The sequence below is a fragment of the Euprymna scolopes genome, chromosome 5, assembly GCF_053919585.1.
Source record: "Euprymna scolopes isolate OS-2025 chromosome 5, ASM5391958v1, whole genome shotgun sequence".
Classification (NCBI taxonomy): Eukaryota; Metazoa; Mollusca; class Cephalopoda; order Sepiida; family Sepiolidae; genus Euprymna; species Euprymna scolopes.
Window position 1 is genome coordinate 97,613,637 of NC_136486.1, and position 20,000 is coordinate 97,633,636.

The 20,000-nt window shown below is 33.6% G+C and overlaps 1 protein-coding gene across 4 annotated transcripts in view; it reads left to right on the plus strand.

Moving 5' to 3' along the window:
* The window catches only part of LOC145276930 (uncharacterized), a 263,410-nt gene that overhangs the window by 224,751 nt on the left and 18,659 nt on the right, over positions 1–20,000 (plus strand). For all 4 annotated transcript variants that reach the window (XM_080128402.1, XM_080128406.1, XM_080128405.1 and 1 more), the window contains exons 22-26: positions 1–73; positions 2,950–3,857; positions 9,788–9,976; positions 14,347–14,426; positions 18,492–18,597. The exon at positions 1–73 is cut by the window's left edge and continues 44 nt beyond it. In XM_080128402.1, the coding sequence (XP_079984528.1) occupies positions 1–73; positions 2,950–3,857; positions 9,788–9,976; positions 14,347–14,426; positions 18,492–18,597 (1,356 nt within the window). The remainder of the gene's footprint in view (positions 74–2,949; positions 3,858–9,787; positions 9,977–14,346; positions 14,427–18,491; positions 18,598–20,000) is intronic.

A 20,000-nucleotide genomic window follows, 5' to 3' on the forward strand; every position in this document is an offset into this window, starting at 1 on the left:
CTCTTGGATTTTAAATGCAATAAGAAGCGCATTTCGGGGGAAAGTGAACCCTGCTTGGACAACCTATGTCTACGTAAGTAATTTATTTATGATTTTGTCGTAGTAATCAATTCTAATTTTTTGCACTAATTAGTATGTTATCATTTTAATTTATTTACAATTATATATATATATATATATATATATACTAGCAGAAGTACACGCCGTTGACTGGGTTCAAAAACAACCTACAGAAAATGGGCTGTGATTGATGAAAGTATGATAGGTTATGAAAAGGAGGGGGTTGTAAAGTGATAGGTTTTGATACTCAAAAATTTTACCCTAAGCAAAATATGATAAAAGTAAAGATAATTTTCGCGAAAATATATTTTGATATCAACTTTGTTTTCATTCCTAGCCAAGAGTGACCAACAAAATGATGTTTCCTTACAAAGAGAAAATGTTATATATATAATAATAATATTAATATACGAGAATTAAATGTTACTATAGTCAATAAAAGTTACTTTTATGGTAAAAAAGTTCATTAGTTTGTATTTTTAAGTAGTTTGTAAAAACATTTTTTTTTTAATTCACGAACCGGTTTTTAAAAAATCAAAATGACAGCGACTTTGAAATGGAGAGCCCCGTTTTCAGTTTGAAGGACGGGCACCTGAACATTCTGTGTTAAGAGAGTTCTGTCAACGTAAGGGATATTTATAAACATATTTTAATGTTTTCCGTTATTTTGTGCTTGAGGAATATTCAATTATGACATGTGTAGTTTATATAAAATTCATTTAAGTAATTATCGCCTCAAATTTCGTTTTAATTTCGGTTCGCTGAAATTATTTCAACTAAAGAGCATTAAAAACTATTTCAAAACAAAAAAAATCATGAACTGAACTTTTATTGACTATGGTAACATTTATTTCTTGCATATCTTTTTTTTCGGGTAGTCGTTTGTTGGCTTTTCTGCTAAACACTCTTACTAAATAATATCGACGAAATATCGAAAAACAAAGAAGCAAAAACAGTTTTGAACAATAATGAAGCTTTACTTACTTTAGTAAAATAATCTGAAACAGCAAAATGGGATATTAAAAAAGTAAACACGTGATTACTTTAGTTTTTTTAAGCAAAGAATCGATATAAATATGAATAAGAAGAAAATGGTGCCCTTTTCAAGCAGAACAGCTTCGTTTCAGTTTTACAGTATTGAACGGTGTAGTATTGCGCCGTCCGATTCAGGGTTTTACTATTGTAATGTAAAGAACAGCGTAGAAAGGGTTGTAATCAATTGAATTCCTTCTAGTACACTAACAAAAAAAGCTTAAACAGATATATAAATAAAAGTTTATGTAAATGTTTTTAAGACACGGGATCACGTGAGCAAGATTTTTTCCTTCTTTTGACACGATAACAAGTAACGTTCTTATTTTTTATTATTTATTTATTTATCTATTTTCAAAAGAGTGTCACCTGCAAGTGGAGAATGAAAAAAACAGAGTTATGCAAAATTTGTGTCGAGAATTGTCTAAAGTTCTGACTTTTTTTTTTTTTTTTTTGGCTTTCACTTTAATAAGAACGTGAATTTATGAGGTGAATTTATTCGATACAATATGATTCAACTCAAAAAAATAAATAAAAGCTAACGTGAATTAAGATTAAAGTTAAGGTGTTATTGTGGACGCTCGCCCTTTTAAAAAACCTTGTTAAACTTTGTAAGATATTTACATTCTATGGAGGTCAGGCTCGAACGAACACCCCATAATTTTATTATAACATATTTCTTCAAACTTAAACATAATTATCAAATTATACTTATGCAAATAGATATGAAAAGTCCTTGTTAAAGTTGGTGCCATATTTCCATGGAAGCAAAGGCGCGAACGCAGACCCCACAATTTTATTATACCATCCCTATTTAAGTTGAAACATACTTATCAAAGTAATCTTATGTGCATATATATCAAAAACCCTTGTAAACGGTTTTTTATTCATTTTTTATTTCTATACTTTGGGGTCCCCGCGCGAACGCAGACTCCACAATTTTTATGAACCACCGTTCTGCCAGATCAAACATACCCATTCCTGATCCTCGATCCACGATACATCTGCTATCATTATATGTAATCAGTTTTTTAAAATAGTCAACCATATAGGAGCCTATCCGTGACCAGACACACACACACACACAGACGTTCAGCTATATATATATATATATATATATATATATATATATATATATATATATATATATATACAAAAATATTTTAACGATAGCTATGTACAGACACAATTTATTGATCATGATGATTATATTTTAAATAAGTGAAAAGGCCAGCTGCCAGGTTTGGATCCTCGCTCAACAGAGCTAAAATGGCGATTAATAAAAATTAAGAAAAAAAATATGTGAAATGGAAATATGGCGAGGAACTGAACTGCTATTGACTATATATATATATATATATATATATATATATATATATATATATATATATATATATATACATGTATATAAACATATATATATATATATATATATATATGGGGGGGAAACAGGGAAATAATCAGATAGAAACTACATTAAGTCCTAAAAGACTTTCTCTTTGTTCGCAAAGAGTATTTTTTCAATCTCCACTTGCCCCGCCAATTTCCATCTCACATGTTTTCTTAATCGTTATCAGCCTCTATTTTAGCTTGGTTGGTTGGGCGCGGTTCGAAACCGGTCAGCAAACTTTTTCACTTTTTATTTTTTAATTCACCATTTCAGTTATTTGGGAAACAGGTTTTATGCTTCAAGTTAAGCTTTATATCTTTATATAATTTTTGTTATTTTTTGCATTTTCCTCAAACGGTTGTTTTGTCAGATTTGTATAAGAAAATGTGATGTTCTATAGAATTGGTAAGTGTATGTCTTACCTATTTAATTCCATCTTTAACATTTTTATTTGTTTATTCTTTCAGATTGGCGCGTTGGAGATATTGCGGACGATAGCAACGTGTCTCGTTCTATTTCTATTTTTACCAAGACTTGGAATGTTCCGTGGAATTGTGCTGCTATACGGATGCGGCCAGGTTCCTTCTTTCCTCTTACTACTAGAGACTTTCTTCGGCGAACTGGAACATTCAAAAGTGAAACTCTTTCTCAAGAAAGTCGTCTATTTTTTCATATTTATTTTGCAACTTGGCATCGTAATCGCTTATTTATTTACCGACTTTCTTGCTTGGACAGAAAAGGGGGGCACTTCGCCGAAAAACCGAGTGGATGAATTTCGTTGGCTTTTGCCTGTTGTCGTTCTGGTGATCTCTCTGTCGTTGTGGGAAAACTACGCACTGTTTGACATAAAATTTCGTAAATGGAAGATACCGTTGAATCACTGGCGCAAACGACTCATGAAAGTCCGCGAGTCGACCAACTTCTACATAGAGCCCATCAAGCTGGTTGTCTTCTGGGTTTTATCCTGGCAGATCTCCGGTTACGACCTCAAGAAAAGCTGGGAGAGTTACACGAGTACAATTAGCGATCCGATACAGCATTTGCAACACTTTGGAGTGATGTATTTAGAAATGATAGCAGCTGTGATATGCAATTACCTGGCAGCGATGGCCTGCAAGTTGCACATGCAAAAGTGTGGCTTTGCGTTACCTTTGATCCTTGTGCCGCCCGTAACCATTGCTATGTCTTTCCTTCTGTGTGAAAAACAATGGTTGCCCAAGGATATATTTATGGTGGAATTTAAGTGCAGTAAACTGGACTTTTTTAACGAACTGTTGGAACCCATAATAATCATGGCTGTAGCCTGGATAACGACTCTCTTGATTACAATACACGTGTGGACACCGAAATCGGAACGCATGGCACTGTTTAGCAAGTAAGTTGAAAAATTTTATACATTTCGTTTACTTATCTCTTCTTCAAAACGCGATATATCGTGTTGGTTTGATGAAATCGGTTCTGTGGAACAAACGGGATTTGAGGACTCCAGTACAGTACTAAGCGTAACTTGTAAATACACGAGTTCAGCGTTTCCCGATTTTGTAACTTATGTATCTAAGCAACTAATAGATATTCGTTGGGGGGGGGTAAATGAAGTGTAACACTTACCTTATCACAGCATGCCATGTCCATTTCAAACAATGACGATCGTTGTGATTTAATGATAATTCTTGCGAGAACCGTGACAATGAAATGTGTTTATTATTACATGAAAACATAGTAATGAGGTTTAATAAAATTAAACAAACAATACAAAGTTTTACTGGAAATCTTTCCAGAAAGGCGCGAAGTCACTTAATGTAAGGAGCTAACCAAAACCAAATATGATAATCGTAAAGACACGAGATGCCTATTGAACTTAGTCTTGAAAAGGCCAAGCTTAAAAGTAGGGGGGGGGAACAGTCAGCAGTAAAATAGTTACGGTTCTTGGAAAGAAGTTACTGGAGTCGGAAGCTGTATTACAATGAGGTATCAAGATAGCGAATTGATGGAGACCACTAGACCTAAAAATTAAGCGAGCTGGAACAAAGGAAGCAGGGAAGAGATGTGACAGTTTTGAAGAACACATACAATATCAGTATTCATAGAAAAGATTGAGAGTAGAAATATTACGTCTGCACCTAACTGAGATTCACCAACCCAAATGACAACAATACTCCATACATGGTCTGATAGTAAATTTGTAGAGATAGAGAATAGCATCAGGTGTGAGAAAGTGTTTAGAACGACATAAAGAACCTACTTTACGAGAAACAAAAAGAGCAATGGAATATATATATATATATATATATATATATATATATATATATATATATATATATATATATATATATATATGGCTTCCTTTAGTCTTGACAGACTATGGATACCCACGGTAAGGGTTCCTGCGCGTGAAATTTTTTGTGAAACGAGTTGCGCAATATCCAACCATACCTCTCCCTAGACGACATAATTGAATACTAGTGGTAATACTTGAGTCCTTAGTTAATCAAGCCCTAGTCCAGCACCTAACAGCTGCTAAACTCCTGACTGACAAACAATATGGATTCAGGCAAGCCCGTTCAACAGCAGATATCTTAACTGTAGTTTCTGAACGTATATACCGTTCATTGGATAAAACAGGGGAGGGTAGAGCGGTGGCCCTTGATATATCTAAGGCTTTTGACAGGGTATGGCACGATGGTCTTCTAAGGAAAATTAGATCATATGGAATCACTGGAAGAATTCATAATGTAATTAAATCCTTCTTAAGTAATAGAAAAATCAAAGTTGTCCTCGACGGACATACATCCAAACAATATGACATAAATGCGGGAGTACCTCAGGGGTCTATCCTTGGACCTTTATTATTCCTGATATTCATAAACGACCTCCCTGATAATATTGTTTCGGAGATGGGTATATTTGCCGATGACACCACTCTCTATAACAGATATGAGGGGAAAACAAATGAACACATATCCAAGGAAATGGCAGAAACACTAGAGGACGACCTCCAATCCGTAGTGGAATGGGGACAAAAATGGTTGGTCACATTCAATGCTGCTAAGACTAAGCTTGTTTCCTTCAATAACTACAAGAAACCGTCTCTACCACCAATAGCAATGGCAAAGAACACATTGCCTGAAAGTACTTCTTTTAAACTCCTCGGCCTAACGTTTACAGGGAATATGAACTGGAATAGATACATTGAGAGCATTGCCAAGGCTGCTGCAAGGAAGGTTGGCTCCCTCTACCGTGCTAGAAAACTACTTACGCCTTCCAGTATCCTATACCTCTATAAGGCAACCATTCGCCCATGTATGGAGTACTGTTGTCACATCTGGGCTGGTGCATCTGCTGCTTGTCTCTCGCTCCTGGACAGGGTTCAAAAAAGAGTCGCCAACCTGATAGGTCCTGAACTGTCATCTAGGCTTCAACCTCTGTCCCATCGACGAGATGTTGCATCCCTCTGCCTGTTCTACAAATACTTTAATGGTGAATGCTCTGACGAACTGCAAATACTTGTACCTCCCCGACGTAACTACCCCCGACAAACCCGACAAGCTACTAAGTCTCATCCATTTACAGTAGAGATCCCTAGGTGCAAGAAAGCCTTTTACTCCAATAGTTTCTTCCCCAGAACTGCAGGTCTTTGGAACTCCCTTCCGGGATTCTGCTTTCCCAACTGCAATGATATGCAGAAGTTCAAGTGTAATGTTAACAAACATCTTTCTACTCTTCTCCCCTCATAATGACCCCGCTAATTAATTCCCTAATAGTAGCCCCCTGCTTCAAAGTGGCACTGTGCCTTGTTTGGGGTGAAAATTGAATAAAAAAAAAAGTGGAGGTTCAAGACGACTGGAAACGTGGTAAGTGGAGGTTCAAGACGACTGCCGAGATAAGCACATACAGCGCCTAGAATTCCCGAATGGTTACCCATCTGGTAATAGCCAGACTCAACGTATAATATATATATATATATATATATATATATATATATATATATATATATATATATATATATAATATCGGCCATAATATAAGGAACGGAAAAAAATTTACAATTATTCATGTATATTTCAAAAATTAGTGCATGGATTTTTCTGAAATACTCAGAATAAACAAATAGAACCAATGTGTATAAACTAGTACCAAAAAAAAAAATTACGATTCAATATTGAGATATATTTTAGTTTAAAATTATATCTGTGGATTTATCATGGCCAAAAGTTAAGGAACGAAATAGAAAATTTATTTTTAAGAGACTAAACTTTACATAAAAATAGCTAGTTTTTAATATTGGAACTGCTGATAAGCACAACAAAGAAAAATGGCGTCACCGACTCGCAAAACTCTGTCTCTCCAAGAAAAAAATAATAATTTTAGACAATTACAAAGAAAAGAAATCAATTTCAACAATTTCTAATATCGCTCGAAGATCAAAAAGTGTTGTTCATCGTGTGATAACTCGATATAAGAATAAAAATACATTAGAAGCATCCCCTAAAACCGGCAGACCCCCTAAAACGTCTAAAAGAGAAGATAGGATTATGGTAAGGCAGGCTCTTAGTGACCGATTCAAATCCGCAACATCAATTTCTCGTGATTTTAATGAGCAGACTGGGAAAAATATATCTAGAAAAACTGTTTTTCGACGGTTAGAAGCTGCCGGATTGCATGCCAGGGTGCCAGTATCTAAACCCTTGATCTCCAAGAAGAACAAAAATAGCCGTTTGAAGTTTGCCCATGAGCATGTCGTCTGGACTGATGAACAATGGGCTAAGGTTCACTTCAGCGATGAATCCAAGTTCAATTTGTTTGGATCTGATGCAAAGAAGCATGTACGGCGTAAAGCAGGTGAACGATTATCCTCCAAATGTGTTAAAAAGACACTTAAATTCGGAGGGGGGGTGTAATGGTGTGGGGTATGATATCCTCGGAAGGAGTTGACCCTCTAGTTCGAATCTATGGTAAGCTTAATGCGGAGACTTATAAGCAGCTCCTTAAACAACATATCATTGAGAACTTGCGCCTTTCACCTAATCAGGCAAGCATTTTTATGCAAGATAACGCCCCTTGCCCTTACCTCGAAGAAGAAGAAATAAGAGTAATAGACTGGCCAGCGCAGAGTCCGGATCTGAATCCGATAGAAAATGTTTGGAAAATGATAGGGGAAAGAGCACAGACGAGGAATCCCCAAAAGCAAAATCATTTGTGGGATTTATTGAAGGAAGAGTGGGAAAAGATAAATCCTGAATTTTGCAAGAAACTAATCCAGTCTTGTGGTCGAAGATGCAGTGAGGTCATAAAGAATAAAGGAATGTTCACTAAATATTGAATGAATTTATTTTTTAAAACATTTGCATTAAAAAAAAACATAAAGTTTCTATTTCGTTCCTTAACTTTTGGCCAGGATAAATCCACAGATATAATTTTAAACTAAAATATTTCTCAATATTGAATCGTATTTTTTATTTATTTTTTTTTTTTTTTGGTACTAGTTTATACACATTGGTTCTATTTGTTTATTCTGGGTATTTCAGAAAAATCCATGCACTAATTTTTGAAATATACATTAATAATTGTAATTTTTTTTCCGTTCCTTATCTTATGGCCGATACTGTATATATATACACACACAACTGTAAAGTGCTCAACGATAAGAAACGAGTTTCTTAAAGGGGCTGACATAATTATTTACTATAATAATTATTAAATGCATACAGACACTAGTATTTCATCCTTTTGGGAATAATTAGTGCAGGGTGTCATGATTAACACCGATCGAATCCGGCTACGAAGCCATCTCTGCCTCCATTAGCAAGGACCAAATCCATTCGGCCACCGTTAACCGCGAGAAATATTGTTGAAATTTAAACATTTATTTTTAAATGTTTTTAATATATATATTATATGCTTATTATGTTTTAATATATATATATATATATATATATATATATATATATATATATATATATATATATATATACTCCAAGAAGGGTTTGATGAGAAAGAAAGACCAAGAACTTTCAGAGTCGATTTCTCACCAAGAGCCAAGCTATCCACGAGAATATCAGGAAGAAAAGGGTCACACCTTCGATTGAAAGACACAAGCTGAATTCTAATAGGATTAAACGATCCAAGCCGTTTCGTATTTCCATCTATAACTAAATTTCTAGATTAGCTGCATATTTCAACGGATCCGAGGGAGATGAGTGATACGCAACAGCAGAACAGAGAGTGGTAACATCTGCATAGATAATAATTTTCTAAACAACATTCTCCGGAAGATCATTGGTATTGAGAAAAAACAGAGTCATGGTGTTGGTGTCAACATAATTTAGGAGAGTCAATATTTCCCTTTCTACATAAAATTAATTTTGTTTTCTTTCAATTTGTGTATTTCTTTTTTTTTTAAGGGATTCACCACTGATCAAGGCCCGGAGGCCTCTCGAGGATAAGGGTTAGTGAGTGTTAGGTGGTAGTGTAGTAATCGTTTATGATATAAGTTGGGTAGAATTTGGATTATTTAAGGAAACTGTTAAAAAAAACTTGTTTACATTAGACTTGAAGATTACGATATTGTAGTCGGCTAGGAAACAGGCAAGCGGAACAGTGTTCCACAGGTGGGCAGTTCTAGGGCAGTTCTAGAATGCGTTTATTATCAGGATAATTACCAGAAAGATGTTTAATTGAATAATGGATAAAATTTATCATACGTTCTCTCTCTAGATTTTCATAATGAGCCTAAACTTAAGACGCGAGTGTTGTCAATATACATCAAACAATTGGTACAATATTTGAAAACAATCCAATCATTATTTCTTATTTAATCCTTTGACATAAGTCTTCATAATTGATCCTCATCTTCAGAGTTGTTTGACCACGTTTCGGACAACTGGTCCCCTGGCCTTATTCAGGTGCCCGGTGCCCGTAGCGCAGTGGATAGAGGCATTGAGTCTCTACGGGTGAGCATTGTTTGAAGATAGCGGTTTCAATCCTACCCAAAGCAGGCCAGAAGATTAGTTGACCAAAACGTGGTGAGACAACAATTATGGAGGGCAGTAATTATTCGGAATAAGTTACAAGACTCGGCATTCCTATCTCGTAACGGTTAATCACTTGAAGAAGGCCAGAGGATGAGTTGGCCGAAATGTGCTGAAACAACAACAACAACTATGAAGATAAGCATAACAGTCCACAATAAAAATAATAAGAAATGCACAAATTCTAATCATTAGTTTATTTACCTCCTCTTCATGAGGTTAGAGGTAAAGTCAAATGTTATTTATTTATGTATTTTTATTTATTTATTTATTTTAGATTGTTCGTCCCAATGTTTGACCCGTTGTTGCTGGATTATTCGCTACTGATTCGCAGGAGGCAAGATCGAAAAGAAGATAAAGAAAGAACTGACACTGCCAAAGAGAGACGGCCAACCCTGTTGGTATGCGCTACAACGTGGCATGAAACCCGTCAAGAAATGCTGCAACTTCTTAAATCTCTTTTCAGGTAAACAAAAAATTATCGCCAAGGTTTTCACATTACTCTGGGGGACACCTTATTCATAGACGCATATGAGACCCTCAGCTCTAGATGGTTCTCCTCGTAATATATATATATATATATATATATATATATATATATATATATATATATATATATATATGTTTTCCACATACAGTACTGTTTCGCTATATCACAGTTCATCATTGCGGCTAGACTGTCTCAAGCCAGGATCGAAATTATGGCGCCCGAACGATAGTCGAGACTTCTCACCATTACGCTATTCGGGTGCTGCTATGCGGGTAGTGAATTAACAAAGTTTTGACATCGTCTCTCTCTCTCTCTCTCTCTCTCTCTCTCTCTCTCTTTATATATATATATATATATATCGCGGGGTTTCAATTCACGCTGAATGTCCACAGAATGCCCAGCAGCAATATACTACATACGAAAGATGCCGCTGTGGAATTTTTACGGGTGCCGCTAGTATTTGATTAAATATACTGATAAAATTATTATTTTTAATTATTAATAACCTATTATAAAGATATCGCTAAATTAAGATAAGGCATAAACTTATTTCTAACCCATAGATGCAAAAATTCGTACCCAAAAACTTTCCGACTTAACTGTTTCAAATCATAAATTTGAATTTCGACAATAAAGATAAAATAAAGACTTAGTTATTGGAATAAAACTTAGCTTACTTTTTTTTAGCTTATAATTTTCATTCGTTGTATGATCTTGTGATATTTCTACTTTTGTATTAACCATGTATTTATAGAGTACTCGCGGTGACGCACCGGGCATTGCCCGGGCGTAAAATACGCTTACATATGATATTTTAATTTGTCCAGATTTCATATATATATATATTTTTTATAGAGTTGTGATTTCAAAATTAAAAGAAAGTATTTAGGTGCCACCAGCTAGAATCGAAACCGAAACTATAGCATACAAAGCTGGCGATTTTACCACTACAATCATTTGAGGTCCCTAGCGCCACTCTGCAACTTTAAGTTTCGGTGGAGATGCAGTTTGAAAATATGGAGACAGACAGACAGACAGACATGTGGTAGATAATTAACATTGTTAAAAGTTAATTAGTCATTATCGATCTATCTGTCTATCTGTCTATTTATCTATCTATTAAATTATATTTTTAAAATAGTTTATATTGGGAGTTATTTATTGTTTGAAGAATAAAGTATAACAATGTTTACATAAATTAGCTAGGTTAAGTATAAACAAAATAACCTTGAACAGGCGTACGTGACGAGGAGGTTATGTTAAAGAGAGGTGTTTTTTAATCGGTTACGTCACCGGAATTGATGTCAAGAGGTCGAGAAGTTTAGAGTTGGAGAGTTAGAGTTTAGTCACGAGAGTGAATAGACGTACTTCAAGCCAGGACGCGAGGCTGGGAAGAATAAGCATGCAGACGAAATGTAGACTCTTGTGAAGACCATTTAGGACAACTGAAATAAATTTATATTTTTAAAATATAAAGTGTTGTTCTGTGGTTTCACAAAAGAAGAAGAACAGATGTCTTAATTGGTTATAATTGGTTGTTCCATGTTTCATCACGGAGCTCAGCAGGAAGATAGAACTCCTGAAGAAAAAAAGGTATCAAGTATATATTATTCTTCTCATATCTGAACTGTAATATATACCCATGTGATAAATCTCTGATACGATATGACTCAGTTTATACGTCGATATCATATCTCCTGGCTAAACAAGCATACATACAATTTATACGTTTATAACGGGTGTTATAAGAACAATATTTCCGCACCTCTCAATATAACTGTTTTAATATCTCCCATCTGATTATACAACATACGCCTTTTTTGTGCACAACACATAAAGCCTTTTATATATTAGATTTGCATTTGCCTGATACAGCTTTTGTATGCATTTCTCTAAGTAGATTGTATTTGTCTCTTTTTAGTCCACAATCTGGATTCTGTATAATATTTTCATATTCTCACTTGTGTTGACCATATATTTAAAGTTTCTATTTGATGCCAAATCCCGGTGCTGATGATGAGACTTTATTCAAATAAAAATAATCGTCTCAGAAACGATCGTACACTGATTGGTTATTGATGTTAAATTCTTAACACAACGAGGACCCCAAGGGGGGAGGTGTTCGCTGGTATATGCGTTCGTATTAGGCTATTCAGATCACTGAACGCCCAAAAAAAACACAAGTTCAACAGTTATTCTGGTCAACCAGAACAACTCTCACTGTACTACAGTTTGGCCTGAAGACAGGGGTTGAGAAGGGTTTCTAGTTATTCTGTTAAATAAGTTAATCCAGGGAGACAGGTGCTGTCCACGCCACGTTGTGATTGCTGTAGTTGATCCGCGGACCACAGCCCTCTCTCTGATGCCGAAGTAGGCACTTCTAAAAAATATCTCAAGGTGACCGTCCGGTCTTCTAGCAATGCCTATTCCTTCGTAGAAACAATAAGTAAAATCTCCAGTCGTTGGTTTTATTTTTTTTATATAACAAATTATATTAGCAGAACATATGAGTACAAAGTTCTAAAAACATACCACTGTACAAAGATAAAGGTATAGATATTTGAAATTTATCACTTCAGAGTCCACATTTCAACAAGTATCGTGTCGCCTGCGTCCGAGAGCACGTTTACCTGCGTAACGTTTATCAATAATTCCGGATTTAATTTTCATATACAATAACGTCGATACAATTACATGAATCTGATTGTTTTTCTTTTTGTGTGTGTGTTTTTTTTTTTTAATGTTTCGCGAACGGTCAGCAGCGATCGATGCGGGATTGGAGTGGGGGAGTTTAGCTGCAGTAATCTTGTCAGTTAGTCAATTCAAATTCAATATGTGGCCATTTTTTTTTCAGCCACTTGCGAGAGATACTAACAGCAGAAGCTCGATTTAGACACGGCGTCTTGGGAGCTGGTCTCGATTATCCTCAACTGGCATTCCTTCTCACTTCTTTCATCTGACTAAAACCTGCTCTTGCTCTTGCTTATATATCAGAGTCTGAGTGGGGAAATGAAGCTTCCCCGAATCGTAACCGGCTAATGAGGGGTTGCCACGACTCATTTCCTTCTTTTCCATGCATACTCGTATATCGAAGTAAATTTCCATCGAATTTGTTCTCATATCGGCTGTTCTTAGAGATTGATTTACGGGTTAAATACTGTTTCCCAAGTTAAACCCAAACTGTTCTCCTTAAATCAATGGTTTTCTTCACAAAACTATATTATTATTAACTATTATTATCAATCCTAAATCCACCAACTGAAGCCATTTTTCTTTGTTTTTGGGTTGCATCACCACCCAAACAAATAAAATCAGCAAGGCAATCGAAAATTGCCCGGGTTTTTCACATAATAACATAGCTCTACTTTAACCGTTATTAGTGCAAAATTCGATCAGCACAGTCACACTAAGTAATTTTTCATAATGTGCATTTTTAAATATATATATATAAAATAAATATATAAACAATATATATATATATATATAAAATAAATAAATAAACAATATATATAAAATAAATAAATAAACAATATATAACATATATATATTGTTTATTTATTTATTTATTATTTTTAAAACAGTAATCTACGTGCATGCATCTTTCTCTCGCCAGCGTAACTTTACTACTTCTGGGAATCGAACTCTGGACCATGTATATCACAGTCCGGCGCATTTAACCGATACGCCATGAATTCCTAGATGCTTTTACTGTTTATTTTTTTCTTTTATACATCTAGATTTCTTGTTGATTTTTTAAAATGATAAATACGGTTAAATAGCGGCTTAGCCTCGACTTTCATTTTTATTTACTTAGAAAGTCACCCATAATTTATTTGAAAGTATATAATATTTTATTTATTTATTTATTTATTTTATTATTTTTTAAAAACAATAATCTACGTACACGCATGTTTTCAGGTAACTATCTCACGTCAGCGTAGCTTAACTGTTTCTAGAAATCGAACTCTGGACCATGTGTATCATAAACGATAAAAAATAAACAGTAAAATAATCTACGAGTCCATGGCGTAACGGTTAAACGCGCCGGACTGTGATAAACCTGGCCCGGAGTTCGATTCCTACAAACAGTCAAGTTACGCTGACGAGAAGTAGTTTCCTTGAAAAATGCATGTATGTAGATTACTGTTTTAAAAATAAATAAATAAAAATATTATATACATCCAAATAGGTTATGGGCGACTTTCTAAGTAAATAAAAATGAGCTTCGAGGCGAAGCCCCTGTTTAACCGTATTTTATACCTCATATATGACGCCATATCATATGACGTTTTATATAACGTATATTATTTCCACCTGGCATATATATTTATATTCATTTTGTATAGGTTGGACTTCTATCAGGGAGTAACAAAGCTTAGAAGAAGAACAAACCGGATCGGAATAGAGGACTCCTACGACCTTGAAAGTAAGTATTTTACTTTTCTTTTGTTGATCACAATGGTCTAAATAAAATCAGATTTTACTAGAATTTAAACAGAACAGTCTATAAAAAGTTTTGTGGTGCCAGAAAGGTTTTACAATCCATTTTTAATCATTATCTTCCTAGCATTCAGCATTTCTTTCTAACGCGCCGTTACCAATGTGAAAACGACTTCAGTATATTATACTAGCGGCGAATAAAGTAATTATGAAATGAGAGTTTTCTCCTTTGACCACGTGTGGAAAATATTCACAGTGATCAATTACCTTGCTTAATATTTGTTTGAATACTTACTATCTAGGCTACCCGGTGTTGCCTAGGATCATGAAAAAAATGAAAGAGGTTCAAACCTGTTGGCAAACTTTTTATTTTTCATTTTTTATCCATCTAGCTCTTTTCATCCCCATCTCTATCTTTCTCCTTCCCTTCTCTTCATCCCTGTCTCGCTCCTCTCCACACTTCCTATGCTTCTTTCTTGTTTTGATGCAATACTGTTAAGTTTGCAGTTTGAAACAAGTAACGTAGAAAGCAATACAAATGACGACTCAACAAACAAAGGTAGATCAAATAAGAAGTGTATTAGGAAAAGGTATATTTACAGAATATTTACATAATAGTGTCAAATAAGAGAGTCTTTGCTGGAGAAACATATCTGCTCTCGGCGGCCTTCGGTGGCTTCTGGTGAACACACACTCAAACTAACTGAGTCTTCCTATTTATGTGTAATTACTATCCACATATGCAAATGAATGTGTGCCACCACAACAAATACATTATAAACAATAATCAAAATATACTTTGAAATGGATTTCATATAAAAGAAAAATGTTTACAAAGATCTTTTTCAATCCTTAAAATATTATTTTTCTTATGGAAATCGCTCAAGACAAGACATGAAGCTATCTGGTGCAAAGAATTTATTTTAAAATACTTCAAGGATAAAAACTAGTTAACAAAAGGTTAGGTTCATAGATTCCGGGCCAGGAAGCATCAATTATTCCCCTCTTGTTAGAAAACATCAGAAAGCATCAATTATTCCCCTCTTGTTAGAAAACATCGCACATGGAATGTGAGGACTAATGGACAAAAATAAGAGAAGTGAGAGGTACGAGTAAAACTAATGTCCAATTTCTACTCTCCTGAAACGATTTATGAAATAAAGAAAAAATTATAGGATTTCCAAATGTTTAAGATTATTGATTTTTTGGAAAGCTACCACCAAATGAGATATGTTTTTTTTAATATAATCAGATGTTCATAACAATATTAATGCTGAGAAAAAAAATGGGCACTGTACCTTCATAGTTTGTACTGTTTTACCAAATAGCAATTAATGCGTCTTTGCAATATTTATTTTTTTACTGAATAGTTATTATATAATAGAATAGATAGCATGCTGTAAAATGAAAAATGAAATAATAAAAAAATAAGCCCTATAAAATATTATATTAGTCATTAAAATACCGTAAAATGATATGTAGAAGTAAGCAAGCGGAATGTCTGTATTATTATGTAACTCCAAAATAAGCGGTGCAGCGAGAAATATGTTTCTTATTAAATATTTGATACTAGTGTTTTCCTACATTCGTAACTCATATCTATCTTCTATCTATATTAATAATATAATAATAATAAACGACGATTTCCCTCTCTAGGAAAAACATTATAGGAATATAAACACAGACACCACAGATAAATTAATTCTGGTAACACTACATGCCATTACCTAATGTATGTTTTTTTTTTTATATTATCAGTCAATTTTATTCAATATCGAAAATTCTCATAGTATTTCCGAGTAAGGCATTGTCCCAAACAAGTCATATTTACAGGCGGTAGCAGGATACTTACTCAGGCATTATTATATAATTTACCTCTCCTAGTTTACACAGTTACAAAATATAATATAGTGTTGAATTAATATACGCATCCGTCATTATTTCTGTTTTATCATTTCGTTTTATTAACAGTCATCCTATACAGGGCGGAACGATAAAATTGTCGCCCAAAAGAAAACAACACAACAACTTTAAAACTTTTATTGAAATAATGAATTCAAGTAACTTGATCATGTAGTAGAGCTGACATCTATTCAATGTAGCCACCTTCAGCCTCAATCACCGCCTCGATATTAGTATGTAGTAGAGTTGACATTTGATCAAAGTAGTCGTCTACAGCCTCAATCACCTGGAAAAGAATGCTCCTGATGCATATCCCATTGCTTAATAAAATTACATCAATCTAGAAGGATCTCCTTCGCAGAAAGATTCCAGAATATTTCAATATTTTTCAATAATGATTCATAAATATTAAATCGCTCTTTTAAGGCTTTGATGGTGGAAATATTCTCATTTTTACACGAAAATTCTCATTTTTATACGGAAATGCTCATTTTTATACGAAAATTCTCATGTTTACACGGAAATTCTCATTTTTATACGGATAATTTTATACTGGCATATTTTAGCACATTTCATTTTTAACTGTTTTTAATTTTGGGTTTACATGAAAGTATTATTCGATATTTTTACATTTGCTTTTTTTTATTTTGAAACATTGGCATACTTAATTTATCTACTGCTTCATAAAACAAAGCAATTACAATTCCATTAATTAAAAAAATAATAATAATAACATATGAAATACGTTTTGTTTGCTACCGCTCTGAAGTAACGCACATAAATTATATTAAATGTTTCCAGTTCAAATGTACGTGCAAACACAAAACAAGGTTCCAGGTGAATTTTCTATCAGAGGTCAGAGGTCACACACTTTCGTGCAAACATAAAAACAAGTTTTAAATAATAAAATAAGAAAAGAAAAAAAAATAGCAATTCAATTAATTGGTATCCTTTTATATGTCCCCCGGACAACGCCTAGAAACGAGTCTTGCAAGTGAAAAGGGCTGAATGTTAAAAGTGACGGACTCGATTGAAAATAAAAAGGTTGCTGCCAGCAACATGTATCGATATGTGTCCTATCTTACTTACACTTTAAGGTTTTCTTTAGCTATTTAAGTATAAATGAAGTTGGGAAATCGATTTTACATAATTAATAGGATAAATATTCTAGAAAGGGGCATTTATCTTGGATTGATTTTGAAACAGTTCTAATGACTGAAAATCAGAAAATTGCAGTGAAATATGTTCATTACTGATGACCTTGTATCGGACGTAAGATGCATTTTACGAATGACAGAATACTTGGTAAATGTGCAACTATTACTGAAGATTTATATAAAGTTTTTGTTGGAGTAAAACTGTATGAAATAGCATCAACATCATTTTAATATGGATACACTTCAATGTTTACTGTTATTTGTTAGCAAAGTAAACAAAACATATTTTCATATTATTTTACGTCGTAGTAAACTGCGCAGCGAAAAATATGTATCTTACTCAATATTTGATTCTGAAGATTTGAAATGCGAGAGGAGAAAATGTGAATATTTGTGCTAACAGTCATGGAAGACAATTTTCAGGGCCAAGATCCAGTGGCCCCAAAGTAATCTAGAACCATAAAAACAAATTAAATTTAAAAATCTGGAAAACTTCATCCCACATTACTCTGTATAACAAATAAATAGAAATAGCTTATACCTATGTGAATGACAGCGTAAGACTTTTACTTAAGCAACTTGTCGTTGATGACATAAGACGTTTCTTTGTCTTATGATTTTGTTTTTTTTCGAAATTTTGTCTTCGTTCATGAGATTTTGTATGAAGTTTTATCATCATGAACGCAACATATCTCGTAGCTGAATTGTTTGAAAGCTTTTTTTGATCGGGAAGAAAATAAACTAAGATTAACTTTCAAAGGCCGAAAAAGCTAAAGAAGCTTGTTGGTTTTAACATTAGAAATGTTTTATAGTGCTTCTTTTTCTGTCTTCAACAAAGTTTCTGCGTTTTTTTTTTTTGTTTTTTTTTTTATTCAGTGTTTTCAAGTGTAATTAATGCTTTTAAAACAATAAAACTAGTCCAAACCAACAATCTATTCTTTTAATTGCATGTATTTGTTTGTCATTGTAAGTTTGTTTTTGTTTTTTTGCAGTTCACATAATTTTTGATGACGCCTGGGAAATTGACAGCAAAAGTGGACAGGAAGTTCCGAATAGTTTTGTCAATGAATTTGTATCCTTAATTCCCGAGGCTATAATGTGAGTAGATCTCTCTCTCTCTCTCTCTTTCTCTCTCTCTCTCTCTCACACACACACATACACACACACACTATATATATATATATATATATATATATATATATATATATATATATATATATATATATATATATATATATATATATATATATAATGGACTCTCCCGTCAATTTTGACGTATGAGCTTCCGCCACAACAACTAAGTTGCTCGGAAATCCATAGAGATGATTTGTTTATAGTGGTAAAGACTTTGTGTAGAACCAGCCACACTTTTTAGTATTATTACTAACTTTTGTCGGTGCAGATGACTACAACAGAACAGAGTATACAGTAGACCTCAAGTGTTTACAAATATATATATGTGTGTGTGTGTGTGTGTGTGTGTGTGTGTGTGTGTGTGTGTGTGTTAAAAGTATATTTAAATTTAATTTTCAGAACAAAATATTTTGTATCATGTTTATATCCCCATTAAGAAACTTAAAATCAAAATATAATGCCTTTTATCTAACCTTTTATCAAAGCTTTATCTAGAATCTTTATTCCAACTTTTATTGAATCCATTATTATTCTAGAAATGTATAAAATCTAAGGCTTAAGATTAAGAGAGTTTAAGAAAAAATTGAAATTCAGGTAGTCTTGCCAAATTGGTGTTTAATGAATAGGGCTAGCATAACAGCGTATTCTTTTCGTTGCTTTGACCTTCGAGTGTGTATCCGTTGATATCTTACATGCTTTTAGAGAGATGTGGTTCTCGGTTGATTAACTGTGTCGGATATATAAGAGTCAAAACAATGAAAAGAATATTCTGTTGTCATAGCCCTATAAATGATTATGGATCAGATTTAATGCAAATCTGAAATATTTGAATTTTCAAATACGAAGTTTTTCTTATATTATGTCCTCTAAAAATAATATAAAATACTCCAAAGAAACTGAAAATGTCTATGTCTAATACCTATTATTAAAATTCCAAAAAAAATTGGAGGTCTTCAACCCTCACTATGTACCCTTTGCATGAAATTAAATGAAACTAAATATAGTCCACATTACGATCCCTTAAATCTAGCAGGTATGATTAAAATTCATAATAATAGGTTAATTAGTTTGGGAGTGACTCTCCTTCATGCAAATATATAAACATACACACATGCCTAAATTTATATACAGTTTTCTCTTAAATCGTTAATTTTTAAAAAATAATAACGTGCTCATGTTAGTCGCCGTATTGTCAAAAATATATATCCCGAAATTCATAATGATCGGTTCATTAGTTTAAGAGATTATGCTGTATATAGAAATATATAAAAAAAATATATACATACCTAACTTTACATGTGTGTGTGTGTGTGTGTGTGTGTGTGTGTGTGTGTGTGTGTGTGTGTGTGTGTGTGCTAGCAGAAACA